Below are 15250 nucleotides of genomic sequence, written 5' to 3'. Positions count from 1 at the left end.
AACCTGGAAGGGGTATGGCAGTTTTTAGTAAACCCATACCCCTTTGTTTTCTACACGGCATCGTACCGGAACGCTAAATCGCTTGGCGGCACGGCTTTGCCGGTAGGGTGGTAACTAGCCACGGCCGAAGCCTCCCACCAGACAAATTGTATATTGCTAGTCTAAAAGCTGTGATAGTCTAGCCGCCTTCTAATCGGAGGTCGGGGGTTCGATCCCGGGCACGCTCGAATTTATGTGCGTTTTAAGTAATTAAATATCACTTGCTTTAACGGCGAAGGAAAACATCGTGAGGAAACCTGCATGCCTGAGAGTTCTCCATAATGTTCTCAAAGGTATGTGAAGTCTATCAATCCGCACATGGCCAGCGTGGTAGACTATGGCCAAAACTCACTCTGAGAGGAGACCTGTGCTCTGTAGTGAGCCGGTATCATGATAATGATATTGCTAGTCTTACATGTTTATTTTTGGGGTAATCTCTCCATGTACAAGATATCCGTTATGCAATAAAAAGTCATGACTTACATTGACTGACTCATCAACGCGACGCCGAGCCCAACATCTTGGGCCTAGATTAATTATTAATTTATTAACTTGGACCTAGATTATATTAAGAACTTGATAATGCTCGCGACTTCATCCTCGGGATTAAGAAATCACGTGGGAACTCTTGGGCCATGAAATTGTAATAGACAGACGGACAGACACACTTGCTTTTATGATATGTATGGATAATTTTGTAAGAAAAGTTATTGTACGTTATTTACAATGTCTTTTCTTAACATACTTTCAAAATGATTCTGGATCCAGTACAGCGACCCTCTTACTTTATGTCAGTTAGTCAGTTTTCCTTTTAAACTTGGATAATCAGGATAGATTTAAAGAAAAGCTTTTCCCTGTCTACTTATGACGAGATCCTCTCCCCTCTTCTCTCCTCAAAATGGGGCGGCCATAATATCTATCTTCCTTTCTAGGCGCCAGACAAGTCGGCGCCGGCGTCTATCGATTCCTCCCCCCCCCACTATTCAGAGTTGGGGGGGGGGGGGGGGATTTCGCGCATGCGTGTTGCTTGTTTGCGTACATTTTCCCCCAGATAATGGATATTTATGTCTATAACTTATATAAACGATAGTGCCTATAGTAATGCTTTTATATGCTCTTAGATTTATTGGTTTAGTTGAGTGGTTCATGAATTTAATATGATGTAATTAGTGATTATTTAAGTATATTTAAGTAATATATCTATACTCTATACTATTATACAAGAGATAATGTCGTAAAGTTTGTTTGTAGGGGGTAATCTTTGGAACTACTGAACCGATTTTTAAAATTCTTTCACCAGTAGAAAGCTACCTTATTCCTGAGTGGCATATATCCATAGATTAATTATTGGTCTCGCTCCGATGGGCTATACTTTATTTTCAAAATAAAATATAGACCCCTACGAAAATTGTAATAAGCTATCCATGCGAAGCCGGGGCGGGTCACTAGTCTAAATATATAAAAGGAAAAGGTGACTGACTGACTGACTGATCTATCAACGCACAGCTGAAACGTAAACATAAGCTAAGAAAGGATTTTCGAAAATTCAACCAATTCAACAAGGGGGTAATATAGGAGTTTGAAATTTGTGTAGTCCACGTGGAAGAAGTCGCGGGTATAAAGTAGTCAGTTTATATTGAGTTTTAATTTGGATTCTGGTTACGTGAAGATATCACACTCATTTATACACTCTGAGAGGAAAAGTGGATATTGAGTGACATGACATGTTTTTTATAATAGATTGACATGCCATGTTTTGTGTCACAAACAAAAGGGTTGACAAAGTGGACAGCTGTCTCCAACAATAAGTAACTGTATTGTGTCTAACTTTTGTCTATTATGTGGAAATCTATTATGGTGTTAGGTTACCTTGTTGTTCATATTTGTCGATCAATGGGTTGGCACTTTGTTGACTTTGGGAATTAAGTTACCGTAATGTTGCAAAAAGTTACCGTAAGCCATGATAGCCTAGTGGTTAGGATGTCCGTCTCCTAATCGGAGGTCGGGGGCTCGATCCCGGGCACGCACTTTTGAACCGACTTCAAAAAAAGGAGGTTCTCAATTCGTCGGAATCTTTTTTTTTTTTTTTTTTTTTTTTTTTTTTTTTTTTTTTAATGTATGTTCCCCGATTACTCGAAGACGCCTGGACCGATTTTGAAAATTCTTTTTTGTTTGAAAGGGTATACTTCAAAGTTGGTCCCATTTAAATTTGGTGAAGATCTGATGAACATCTTCGAAGATAGATACTGGAACTCCTCAACGGATAAGAGTAAATTGCTCGCGATCAGTGTAATAGCTTAGTAAACAGTAGATTTTTAACCAGTCATAGCATAATTCCATGGGACCACTAAAAATTGTTAAATAAATTTAAAAAAAAAAAAAAAAAAAAACTGACTTTGATACACAAACACTAAAAATTGAAAAATAATTTAATTTATTACCGAATATATTATGTATACAAGAGTTAATATAGTTCCATAATAATATTTTTTGGGGTCGGTGCCAATGAGGTGCCATTGTGGAGTCCCATAAAAATATGAAGTCTAGACGATTCGCGCAGCTAAAGCTAATTGGCACCGGCACCAAAAAATATTATTATGGAACTATATTAACTCTTGTATACATAATATATTCGGTAATAAATTAAATTATTTTTCAATTTTTAGTGTTTGTGTATCGAAGTCGGTTTTTATTTTTTTTGTAAAATTTTTTAACTTTTCGGAATCATGTGCGTTTTAATTAATCTAAATATATCACCTGTTTTAACGGTGAAGGAAAACATCGTGAGGAAACATGCATGCCTGACAGTTCTCCATAATGTTCTCAAAGCTGTGTGAAGTCTGCCAATCCGAACTTGACCAGAGTGTGGTATACTGTAGCTAAAACCATTTTCACTCTGAGAAGAGATCCGTGCTCTGTAGTGAGCCGGCGAATCATGATGATGATCAGAGACACAAAATATATTTCTTATCAAAGCTCTGAAAAGAAAAGTGGATCAATTGATTGACATGACATGTTTTGTATCATACACTGACATGACATGTTGTGTATCAGACATGACATGTCTCGTATCACAAACAAAAGGGGTGACACAGTGGACGGCTGTCTCCAACAATAAGTAACTGTAATGTGTCTAACTTTTATCCATTATGTGGGAATCTATTATGGTGTTACGTTACCTTGTTTGTTCATATTTGTCGATCAAAGGGTTGGTTGAGTTTGAGAAGTTACCATTCAAACCCCTATTTTACCCCATTAGGGATTGCATTTTCAAAAATTCTTTCTTAGCGGATGTATGCGTCATAATAGCTGAGCGTTGATAGACCAGTCAGTCAGTCAGTCAGTCACTTTTTCCTTTTATATATTTATAGATAGTTTTTTATTTATCGTACAAAATGTCGAAAAAATACGACTCTAGTAATGCTGTCTGTAAAATGGTCCGTATCTAGTAGTTTATCTAGCTGCTGCTGATGCGGCCGGCGCGCGGCGCGGCGGCGGAGAGGCGCCGCCGCGTCGCACTGGTTGCTAGGCGACGGAAATGGGGCACGCGCGGATTAGCTCATAACCACTTTAGATGCTACAGCGTCTCCACACTAGCCGATTAGATAAATATACACACATGTGTGTGTATATTTATCTAATCACACACACTGTATACACACACTGTGTACACACATGTGTGTACACACATGTATACAGTGTGTACACACTGTGTACACACTGTATACACACACTGTGTACACACATGTGTGTGTATACAGGGTGTAACCAGAACGCTAGCAAAAACTTAGCGTTATTGTTATACTACCTAAACACAATCCAATACCAATAACCATTTGCCGCATTTTGTAGTTTTAGTGATTTAGTATTTTTCAAACCCGCAATGCAAACGCCCACCTACGACGTAGCATTCAAACTCAAACTCAAATTATTCATTCAGAATAGGTAAAATTTTACGCTTACTAATGTCAAAATTTTAATTTGTATGATGATAATATTGTCGTGATAATTAATACGTACACGAGGGTTCCAAACGCGTCCAGGTCTGAGAAGAGCCCATAACAAACTCAGCCGGGTATTCTTTTTATCATCACCACTTTACAAGATCACTTAAACTTATTAGAACTATCACAAAGCCGTTAAGCAACTCATTCCCAAGCTTTCTTATCATTTAAATAATCCTTTACATTATAATATGATTTTTCTATAAGTTTCATTGACTCCCAGTGGCCTACTTAAGCCACGTTTGTTGACCTCTAGCGTCAGTCAGATGTTCTATTTGCAATATATCGTAACTTTTTAAAATTATGGAATTTTTTATATATTTTTTCGCATTTTTTTGTGGTATCAAATTAGTATTCATCATTACTATCACCCGACTTAGTTTTGGCCTTAGTCTACCACGCTGGCCAAGTGCGGATTGGCAGACTTCACACACCTTTGAGAACATTATGGAGAACTCTCAGGCATGCAGGTTTCCTCACGATGTTTTCCTTCACCGTTAAAGCAAGTGATATTTAATTACTTAAAACGCACATAACTCCGAAAAGTTAGAGGTGCCCGGGATCGAACCCTCCACCTCTGATGCTCTGTAGTGAGCCGGCGATGGGTTGATCATGATGATGATGACTGTACGGAAATGTACCGTGGTGCGCGCTAGGGCGGGCGGGCGGGCGGGCCACGCCTAACTATAAAATTCACGCTCAAAACTAATGAAATTCAACAAATAAAATTTGAAGAAGTTTTATAGAGCAATAATACGTCACTCAGTCATATTGGACGATTAACATTCCGTCCAGTGGGCTGCATGGCTGCATACTACCCTTTTATGCAAATCTATCTCTATAACAGACGCCGTTATGGCCGTGGGGTTTTTTAATGACAGACAGTAATGTTGATAGAGACATTTGTCGGAGAATGCTCTTAAATATACATCCGTGTATGTATAACTGACCCGCCCCGGCTTCGCTCGAGTTTACCGTCTTGGGGGTGGAATTTCTCATAGTATCTTGTACGATGGTACGGAACCCTCCGTGCGCGAGTCCGACTCACACTTAAGCGGGTTTTTTTTCTACTTTTTTTTTTTTAATAGATATAGCGAGCAAACGAGCAGGCGGGTCACCTGATGTTAAGTGATTACCGCCGCCCATGAACATTTGCAGCACCAGAGGAGCCGCCGATGCGTTGCCGGCCTTTTAGGAATTTGTTGGTCCGCCCCTTGAATAACCCCACGTTATAATCTAGTGGGAACACCGCCGATGGGAGTTGGTTCCACAGTTTGCACGTGCTACTTGTGATTTGTGCCACACAATATGACTGTTTATTCCGGCGCTTCTTCTGCTTGAGGTCTTTATTAGAGGCGCCGGCGCCGGGATAATCAAACCCGTATGTATAATTGGTAATCTCTACATAGTATAAAAGTCGCTTCCCGCGTCTGTATGTATGAACGCGTAGGTAGATTTTTTAAACTACGCAACGGATTTTAATACGGTTTTCACCAACAGATAGAGTGATTCAAGAGGAAGGTTTATAGCTATAGTTTAATCCTCAAAAAATTAGAGATCCCTAGAGAAATTGAAATAATGTGAATTAGGTCGGAAAAAATCCTCTCATTTGAGAGTTTCCGAGGCAATGACACCTCAATGACACCACATTAGTATCTACATTGCACCCATGCGAAGCCGGGGCGGGTCACTAGTCCTAATATAAACTCGGTAGATATATAGCAAAAATTTTGGTGGTTACGTGTAAACGGAACTGGTGTTCGTAGTTCCACGCACGTTTACCGTTAGTTACGTAAATAGAAGCCCCCATATATAAATACTCTACACAGCCCACAGGTGGTGTGCTGTAAGCGCCATGCGACTTTCGTCTATACGTTAAATCTAAATCTATATATATATATATATATATATAATAAAAGGAAAATGTGACTGACTGACTGACTGATCTATCAACGCACAACTCAAACTACTGGACGGATCGGGCTGAAACTTGGCATACAGATAGCTATTATGACGTAGGCATCCGCTAAGAAACGGTTTTTTGAAAATTCAACTCATACCAACTAATGATTTAATGTCCTCAATAGCTCAACGGGTAAGGAGTGGACTGAAAACCGAAAGGTTGACGGTTCAAACCCCGCCCGTTGCACTGTTGTCGTACCTACTCCTAGCACAAGCTTGACGCTTAGTTGGAGAGGAAAAGGGAATATTAGTCATTTACATGGCTAATATTTAAAGATTTCTCTTGCAGTTGTAAAATGATTTATTGAGCGCAGACCGTTGGTTAGTTTTTAACAACAAAGAAGAACAAAGGAATTTATGAAAACGTCAATCGATACAAAAATATATAGAAAATTGCGGGTGGTTATAAAAATATTATGTTGCATGAACTGACATTTGGAAAAGATAATAAATGTGTGATTTTAGATTATTAATATTAGCTTTAGCTGCGCGAATCGTCTAGACTTCATATTTTTATGGGACTCCACAATGGCACCTCATTGGCACCGACCCCAAAAAATATTATTATGGAACTATATTAACTCTTGTATACATAATATATTCGGTAATAAATTAAATTATTTTTCAATTTTTAGTGTTTATGTAACGAAGTCGGTTTTTATTTTTTTTGTAAAAAAAATTTATTTCACAATTTTTAGTGGCCCCATGGAATTATGCTATGACTGGTTAAAAATCTACTGTTTACTAAGCTATTACACTGATCGCGAGCAATTTACTCCTATCCGTTGAGGAGTTCCAGTATCTATCTTCGAAGATGTTCATCAGATCTTCACCAAATTGAAATGGGTGGTCCCATTTCAATTTGACGTATTGCTTTGAAGTATACCCTTTCAAACAAAAAAAGAATTTTCAAAATCGGTCCAGGCGTTTTTGAGTAATCGGGGAACATACATAAAAAAAAAAAAAAAAAAAGATTCCGACGAATTGAGAACCTCCTCCTTTTTTTGAAGTCGGTTAATGATTAATTTATCTATATGCAATAACAAAAATACTATGAAGAAGCAATTAAATAATTAAGTGAAAGTTAAAATTATGAGTCGACGAATTAGTGCGCATTTGCTGCGAAAATGTTGTAGGCGCTTCAACACTTTGAAAATAACAAATATAAATATAAATGTTATCTTCTGAGAGGAGACTCGTGCTCAGCAGTGAGCCGTACCAAGTAACGTAGTAACGCCTTGTTTCAGGAACCAGACGAGCGTGCACCGGAAGCACGGGCGGGCGCGTGACGCAACTTGCGCGTGCGCATCGAGGACGCGCTACAGAGCAGCTGGAGGCGGCTGAGCGCGCCGAGACCCGTGAGTGACCCGCCAACTGACATGTTGGTCGCGTTGTCTCTGATGACGACTCAATATGTTACGAAAGCAGCAACAACAAAACATAAATATTGGGTCATCATCATCATCATCATCATCATCATCATCATCATCATCATCATCACCACCACCATCATCATCATCATCATCACCACCACCATCATCATCATCATCATCATCATCATCATCATCATCATCATCATCATCATCATCATCATCATCATCATCATCATCATCATCATCATCATCATCATCATCATCATCATAATCATAATCATAATCATCATCATCATCATCATCATCGCCAACCCATCGTCGGCTCATTACAGAGCACGGGTGTCCTCTTAGAGTGAGAATGGTTTTGGTCATAGTTTCTTAGTTTGAGAACATGCATGCAGGTTTCCTCACGATGTATTCCTTCACCGTTACAGCAAGTGATATTTAATTTCTTAAAACGCACATAACTCCGAAAAGTTAGATGTGCGTGCCCGGGATTGAACCCGTGACCTCCTGAATAGGAGGCGGATGCCTTAACCACCAGGCTTTCACGGCTCTAAGTTTAATTACGTCATAAGGACGCCATGGTATTCTACTATTTATTTTTAGGGTTCCGTACCTCAAAAGGAAAAATGGAACCCTTATAGGATCACTTAGTTGTCTGTCTGTCTGTCTGTCAAGAAACCTACAGGGTACTTGCCGTTGACCTAGAATCATGAAATTTGGCAGGAAGGTGGGTCTTATAGCTGGCTTTAGGGGAAAAATCTGAAAACCGTTAATTTGTGGTTACATCACACAAAAAAATAATTAAATTGTGGTCATAAACTAATAATTAGTATTTTCAATTTTCGAAGTAAGATAACTATATCAAGTGGGGTATCATATGAAAGGGCTTCACTTGTACATTCTAAAACAGATTTTTATTTATTTTTAGGTATAATAGTTTTTGATTTATCATGCAAAATGTCGACAAAATACGATTGTATTACGGAACCCTCAGTGGGTGAGTCTGATTCGCACTTGGCCGGTTTTTTTATTTATGGGGCTTCTTCTCTTTCCAGGGCTCTTTCCAAAGCCGGCCGCGCAACCGCTCCTTCAGTCACGAGAGAAGAAAGCCTAGAGAAGAGAGAAGGAGCAGTGCACACTCCTTAGACCTAGAGCCATCGACCCTAGAACGCACACAAACTGCTACTATACATAAGTAAGTCCCCCCCCCCCTCCCATTTTTTTTTAGTTTTCCTCTCTAATTTTAATATGGGTACCTTCAAGTCAAAAGTGAATAGGCATCTTCTAGGCGCTTCGTTCGCCATCTGCATTAGTGTGAGTGCTACATTCGTACACAGTACACGAACTCGTGGAACAATACCTGCGCGAGCTCGCAATCGCATCGTAGATCAGACGCGACTATTTAACTGCCATGAACTATACCTATAATGTATGGAGTCTCTTTTTCCACAGGACACACTCTCTAACCAAGATGGCGACGCTGTCGCTCAAGATCTCCCTGGAGGGGGGCAAAGTGGTGAAGACGATCCAGTTCGACCCCTCCACCAGCGTGTACGACGCCTGCCGCATCATCCGCGAGAAGATCCTGGAGGCCAACGCTAATGATCGTGAGTTGCCATCATTATGTCGTCGACATCCCATCTACACGCACAAGCCGTTTTGCGTCATCATTCCTCATACGCATGGCTAAGGTCTTTTTTTTTTTTTTTTTTTTTTTTATTAAATAGATCTCTATAGAATCTGTAAAGATCTACTTAATTAAAAAAAAAAAAAGACATTAGACATCCCATGTACACGCACAAGCCGTTCTGCGTCATCATTCCTCATACGCATGGCTAAGGTCTTTTTTTTAATTTTTTTTTATTTATTAAATAGATCTCTATAGAATTTGTAAAGATCTATTTAATAAAAAAAAAAAAAAAAGACATTAGACATCCCATCTACACGCACAAGCCGTTCTGCGTCATCATTCCTCATACGCATGGCTAAGGTCTTTTTTTTAATTTTTTTTTTATTTATTAAATAGATCTCTATAGAATTTGTAAAGATCTATTTAATAAAAAAAAAAAAAAAAAGACATTAGACATCCCATCTACACGCACAAGCCGTTCTGCGTCATCATTCCTCATACGCATGGCTAAGGTCTTTTTTTAAATTTTTTTTTTATTTATTAAATAGATCTCTATAGAATTTGTAAAGATCTATTTAATAAAAAAAAAAAAAAAGACATTAGACATCCCATCTACACGCACAAGCCGTTCTGCGTCATCATTCCTCATACGCATGGCTAAGGTCTTTTATTTTTATTTTTTATTTATTAAATAGATCTCTATAGAATCTGTAAAGATCTACTTAATTAAAAAAAAAAAAGAAGACATTAGACATCCCATGTACACGCACAAGCCGTTCTGCGTCATCATTCCTCATACGCATGGCTAAGGTCTTTTTTTAATTTTTTTTAATTTATTAAATAGATCTCTATAGAATCTGTAAAGATCTATTTAATAAAAAAAAAAAAAAGACATTAGACATCCCATCTACACGCACAAGCCGTTCTGCGTCATCATTCCTCATACGCATGGCTAAGGTCTTTTTTTTAATTTTTTTTAATTTATTAAATAGATCTCTATAGAATCTGTAAAGATCTATTTAATAAAAAAAAAAAAAAGACATTAGACATCCCATCTACACGCACAAGCCGTTCTGCGTCATCATTCCTCATACGCATGGCTAAGGTCTGGAATACTCTTCTACGATATGTGTTTCCTACCAATTACAACCCGGGTATCTTTAAAACAAGAGTGAATAGGCATCTTATAGGTAAACGCGTCCCATCTTCCATCAAGTGTGATTGTGGTGAAGCGTTTGCCTATAATGAATAAAAAAAACATCATCAACATCAACCGATAGACGCCCACTGCTGGACATCGGTCTCTTGTAGGGACTTCCACACGCCACGGTCTTGTGCCGCCGCCATCCAGCGGCTCCCTGCGACTCGTTTGATGTCGTCTGTGGGGGTCTTCAAAATTGTTTCTTCTTCTTCCTGAACACGGAAAGAGTCGAAAAAAAAAAGTTTAGTGTTCGCGACAGGTCGAGATGACAATCGTGTTGGGGACGCGCCGCACACCCGCACAGCACTGCGCTAACCCGATGCGGAATAGCACGGGTGACGTACAGGTGTGCGGGGAGTCCCCCCGCCTCTTAACTCGATTGCCATGTCGACCTGTCGCGAACTATACACATCCAATTCATCGATAGGTTTTTTAAATCGTTCTATTGGATTTCTTACACAGTTTATGAGAAGAAAAAAAGTCCGTTCAGTAAAATAATGACCGTCAAAGTTTTAGCTATACTTAATATATCTATCTCTCTCTTATACAGCAAAAGAATATGGACTTTTCCTGGCGTCAGAAGAGGACAACAAGAAGGGCATCTGGTTAGAAGCGTCCAGAAGCTTGGACTACTACATGCTGAGGAACGGAGATCTGCTCGAGTACAACAAGAAGACCAGGAACTTGAGGGTGCGGATGTTGGATGGTGAGTGTCTGTCTCCCTCACACGCGCATCTGGTTAGAAGATCTCTTTCTCACTTAGCAGACAAGTATGGGTAACATATTACTGACGTGCCCCAGCTTCGCTCGAGTGAACTTTTGAAAATCAGTGAGGCAATAGAATTTTCAAAGTCGTGAAACACGTATTTCTTCATTTTAACCAAAAGCCCGAGTAACAATTTTCATTGATTCGGACTTGAAAATATGACGTACTTTCATATTATTTTCACCCTCTTAAAAGAGTTAATTACCGCACTAAGGGTGGAATTTCCAAAAATCCGTTTTTTAGTAGGCCCCCATGTCGTAAAATAAACCTATAGACCGCGACAGGTCGAGACGGCAATCGGGAAGGGACCGGTGCGGGCGAGTGCGAGTGACGTGCGGGGCGTCTCCCCGCCTCATAACCCGATTGTCATCTCAACCTGTCGCGGAGTATACAGGCAAAATTTCAAACGTCTAACCCCAGCGGTTGACGCAACGTTGATAGATCAGTCAGTAGTCTTATTAAAGTAGTATGCGATGATGATGCTGATGATAATAGTAGAATTTTGAAAATGTTGTGAACAGGCACAGTGAAAACCCTGCTGGTGGACGACAGCCAGATAGTGGCCAACCTGATGGTGGTCATCTGCACCAAGATCGGCATCACCAACTATGACGAGTACGGACTGGTGAGTGGAGAACACAAACAACTCAATTATAATTATTTTGCAACATAAACACTTTTATAAGTTACGCCGATGTATCAGAAATCTTATTTTTGAATAGCGCGAAAATGGGGCCGATTCTCTTGTACACAATCTCTAAACTAAACTAAAATGACACGTCTTAATCTATTGTTATCCCTCTCATAATGTTGCTTGCGGAAAAGGATAGCACTAGATTTAGACCTGTTAATTTAGTTTAGTTTAGAGATTGTGTACAAAAGAATCGGCCCCAATATTTCACCCAATCATAGCGCTATTGGTTGTTGTCTACGCGCCATGTTTTGTACGCGCGAATCATGAGCGAGATAGCACGAGTCTCTGTTGTTCTTGTGTTTAAAACCTTAACGTCAAGCAATAAGGTCGGTTTTTTTAAAAAGAATATTAGACATGTTAAATTCATACTTAATATTATAAATGCGAAAGTGTGTCTGTATGTATGTCTGCTAGCTTTTCACGGCCCAACCGTTCAACCAATTTTGATGAAATTTGGTACAGAGTTAGCTTATATCCCGGGCTACATAGGCTACTTTTTATCGGGAAAAGTTGAAAAGTTCCCACGGGATTTCAAAAAACCTAAAGCCACGCGGACGAAGTCGCGGGCATCATCTAATGACTAATATTCCCCTTTCCTCTCCAACTAAGCGTCAAGCTTGTGCTAGAAGTAGGTACGACAATAGTGCAACGGGCGGGGTTTGAACCGTCGACCTTTCGGTTTTCAGTCCACTCCTTTACCCGTTGAGCTATTGAGGCTCTAAATTGGTGTACTTTCGGTTTTAGTAGGCGTCAAGTTGTGTTTTAGTAGGCGTCAAGTTGTGTTTTAGTAGGCGTCAAGTTGCGTTTTAGTAGGCGTCAAGTTGCGTTTTTCTGGGCTAACGAAATTTGCCGATGCAACTTAACTAACAAGTGGTAGCTTAGTACTGTACTTCATACAAATTGACAGCTTATGTGGTTTGACGCCAATTTTGTTGTTACCAGGTCAGAGAAGACCAGAAAGAAGAAGCGGATCCTTGCGAGAAGCCAAACTACGGAACCCTCACCCTGAAGAGACGCCACCAGGAGAAGGAACGGGACACCAAAATGGACCAGCTGAGGAAAAAGCTGAGGACTGATGATGAGGGTAAGTGGAAACTTGTACCCTTGCAGTGTATAGATATTTTTTTAAACAACTACATATAACCGTTGTATAGAAGCAGGCAGGCATATTATTTTGCGGAAATCCATGATATATAAGGAACCACAGCCTTAATTTGCTATAATCCGCTGAAACAGATCAAATCTGTATGGTGCAACATGCAGCAAGCGATATGCACCGCCCGCCCTCCCACTGCTAAACGTGCGGGAAAAGCCAGCCGCCAAGCAAACAATACGCATTACCACCAAACAAGCAATAAACTGTGTGGTGGTGGTGTGTATTGCTTGAAAAATGCAAATCAAAAAGTAATCCAACATGGATTTGAAAATGGACGTCATTTTCATAATTAACACAATGGAAACCTTATTATTAGAAAAAAAACATTTTTGAAAAGGAAAAACGCGTTCATATTCATCTACAATTGCAGTGAACTGGGTGGAACCATCAAAAACCCTCCGGGAGCAAGGAGTGGAGGCCACGGAAACCCTCCTCCTCAGGCGGCGGCTGTTCTTCTCCGACCGGAACGTGGACTCCAGGGACCCGGTGCAGCTCAACCTGCTGTATGTCCAAGCGAGAGACGCCATTCTTGCGGGTACCCACCCCATCACACAGGACAAAGGTGAGTCATGAATCATGATACAATACGCGGCCGAAAGTAATGTACATCGGCTTTTATAATGACATTTCGGATTTGTAGAGCGTTGTCTCTGTCACTCCTATATGACGTTTTGTCGGTCTCAACGATAGAGACAGTGCTCTACAAATTTGCTATCTCCTTCTAAATGTCGATGTACATTACTTTCGGCTGCGTACTGTACATCCCAGACACCTCATTACAGCGGACTGATTTTATTAACGACTAGCGTCCCGCCCAAAAATCGCACGGATACTTATTACAATTTTAGGGTTCCATACCTCAAAAGGAAAAGTTGAACCCTCATAGGATCACTTTGTTGTCTGTCTGTCTGTTTGTCTGTCAAGAAACCTATAGGGTACTTCCCGTTGATCTAGAATCATGAAATTTGGCAGTTAGGTAGGTCTAGTAGCATACAAAAAAAATTGATTTTGATTTGATTTGTTTTTGTTTCAGCTTGCGAATTCGCTGGCATCCAGTGTCAAATTCAGTTCGGAGACCACAAAGAAGACAAACATACGACAGGATTTTTAGAGTAAGTATTGTGAGCCATAAGTATCTAGAAATATAAAAGGAAAAGGTGACTGACTGACTAAGTGATCTATCAACACACAGCTTAAACTACTGGACGGATCGGGCTGAAATTTGGCATGCAGAAAGCTATTATGACGTAGGCATCCGCTAAGAAAGCATTTTTGAAAATTCAACCCCTAAGGGGGTGAAATGGGGGTTTCAAGTTTGTGTGGACCACGCGGACGAAGTCGCGAGCATAAGCTAAAACAGATTTTTATTTATTTTTATGCATCACAGTTTTTGAATTATTGTTCAAAATGTCGAAAAAATACGACTGTAGTACGGAACCCTCGGTGCGCGATCCCGAGTCGCACTTGGCTGGTTTTATATATTTAGATACACGCAAAGCAGTCTTTAGAATCAAATAGAATAGAATATGTTTTTTATTCATATCAACTTTTTACAAGTACTTATGAATCGTCAACTAGTTGAATTTACCACTGGTTCGGAATGCCGTTCCTACCGAGAAGAACCAGCAAGAAACTCGGCGGTTGCTCTTTTTAATTTTTCAATTTACAATGTTATTATACCGTACTATACAAGCCATTGCAGCCCCGTTGTGCATTGGCTTGTATAGTACGATTTGTATAGTACGGCTTGTATAGTACGATTTGTATAGTACAGCTTGTATAGTACGGCTTGTATAGTACGATTTGTATAGTACAGCTTGTATAGTACGGCTTGTATAGTACGATTTGTATAGTACAGCTTGTATAGTACGGCTTGTATAGTACGATTTGTATAGTACGGCTTGTATAGTACGATTTGTATAGTACGGCTTGTATAGTACTTTGATTGCAACTAATACGTTTTTTTGTATTACAGTCTGAAGGAATTCCTCCCAGCCTCATACGTCAAAGTGAAAGGCATCGAGAAGAAGGTGTTCAAAGAGCATCGCAAGCACGCCGGCCTCAGCGAGCTGGATGCCAAAGTGTTATACACCAAGAGTGCCAGAGACTTGAAGACCTATGGCGTCGCCTTCTTCCTCGTCAAGGTAACAACCCACCACCACCCATGGCCCCACCAACCTCGCGGTTATATGGGCCGAAACGCGGGAGGGCGCCCGTTCGGTACTTGCTCGGTGGCTCTTTCCCGGGGCGCCTTCTTGACTCCCTAAAGAATATTAGCCATATTAAATGACTAATATTCCCCTTTTCTCTTCAACTAAGCGTCAGGCTTGTGCTAGAAGTAGGTACGACAATAGTGCACCGGGCGGGGTTTGAACCGTCGACCTTTCGGTTTTCAGTCCACTCCTTTACCCGTTGAGCT

At 40.1% G+C, this 15250-nt stretch overlaps 2 protein-coding genes across 2 annotated transcripts in view; one reads left to right on the top strand and one right to left on the bottom strand.

Annotated features, from left to right (window-relative positions):
• Positions 1-15250, bottom strand: part of LOC117994782 (aldo-keto reductase AKR2E4-like) — a 231412-nt gene that overhangs the window by 125260 nt on the left and 90902 nt on the right. The window lies entirely within an intron of this gene.
• Positions 7359-15250, top strand: part of rhea (Talin_middle and talin-RS domain-containing protein rhea) — an 86248-nt gene continuing 78356 nt past the window's right edge. The window contains exons 1-9 of the mRNA XM_069508027.1: positions 7359-7363; positions 8440-8579; positions 8837-8991; positions 10766-10921; positions 11503-11606; positions 12618-12759; positions 13202-13393; positions 13865-13943; positions 14807-14975. Of these exons, the coding sequence (XP_069364128.1) occupies positions 8856-8991; positions 10766-10921; positions 11503-11606; positions 12618-12759; positions 13202-13393; positions 13865-13943; positions 14807-14975 (978 nt within the window). The 5' untranslated portion in view covers positions 7359-7363; positions 8440-8579; positions 8837-8855. The remainder of the gene's footprint in view (positions 7364-8439; positions 8580-8836; positions 8992-10765; positions 10922-11502; positions 11607-12617; positions 12760-13201; positions 13394-13864; positions 13944-14806; positions 14976-15250) is intronic.

Source organism: Maniola hyperantus, chromosome 27 (assembly GCF_902806685.2).
Source record: "Maniola hyperantus chromosome 27, iAphHyp1.2, whole genome shotgun sequence".
NCBI classification, from domain to species: Eukaryota; Metazoa; Arthropoda; class Insecta; order Lepidoptera; family Nymphalidae; genus Maniola; species Maniola hyperantus.
The sequence above is the reverse complement of the archived record's forward strand: the minus strand, read 5'-3'. Positions and strand labels throughout refer to the sequence as shown.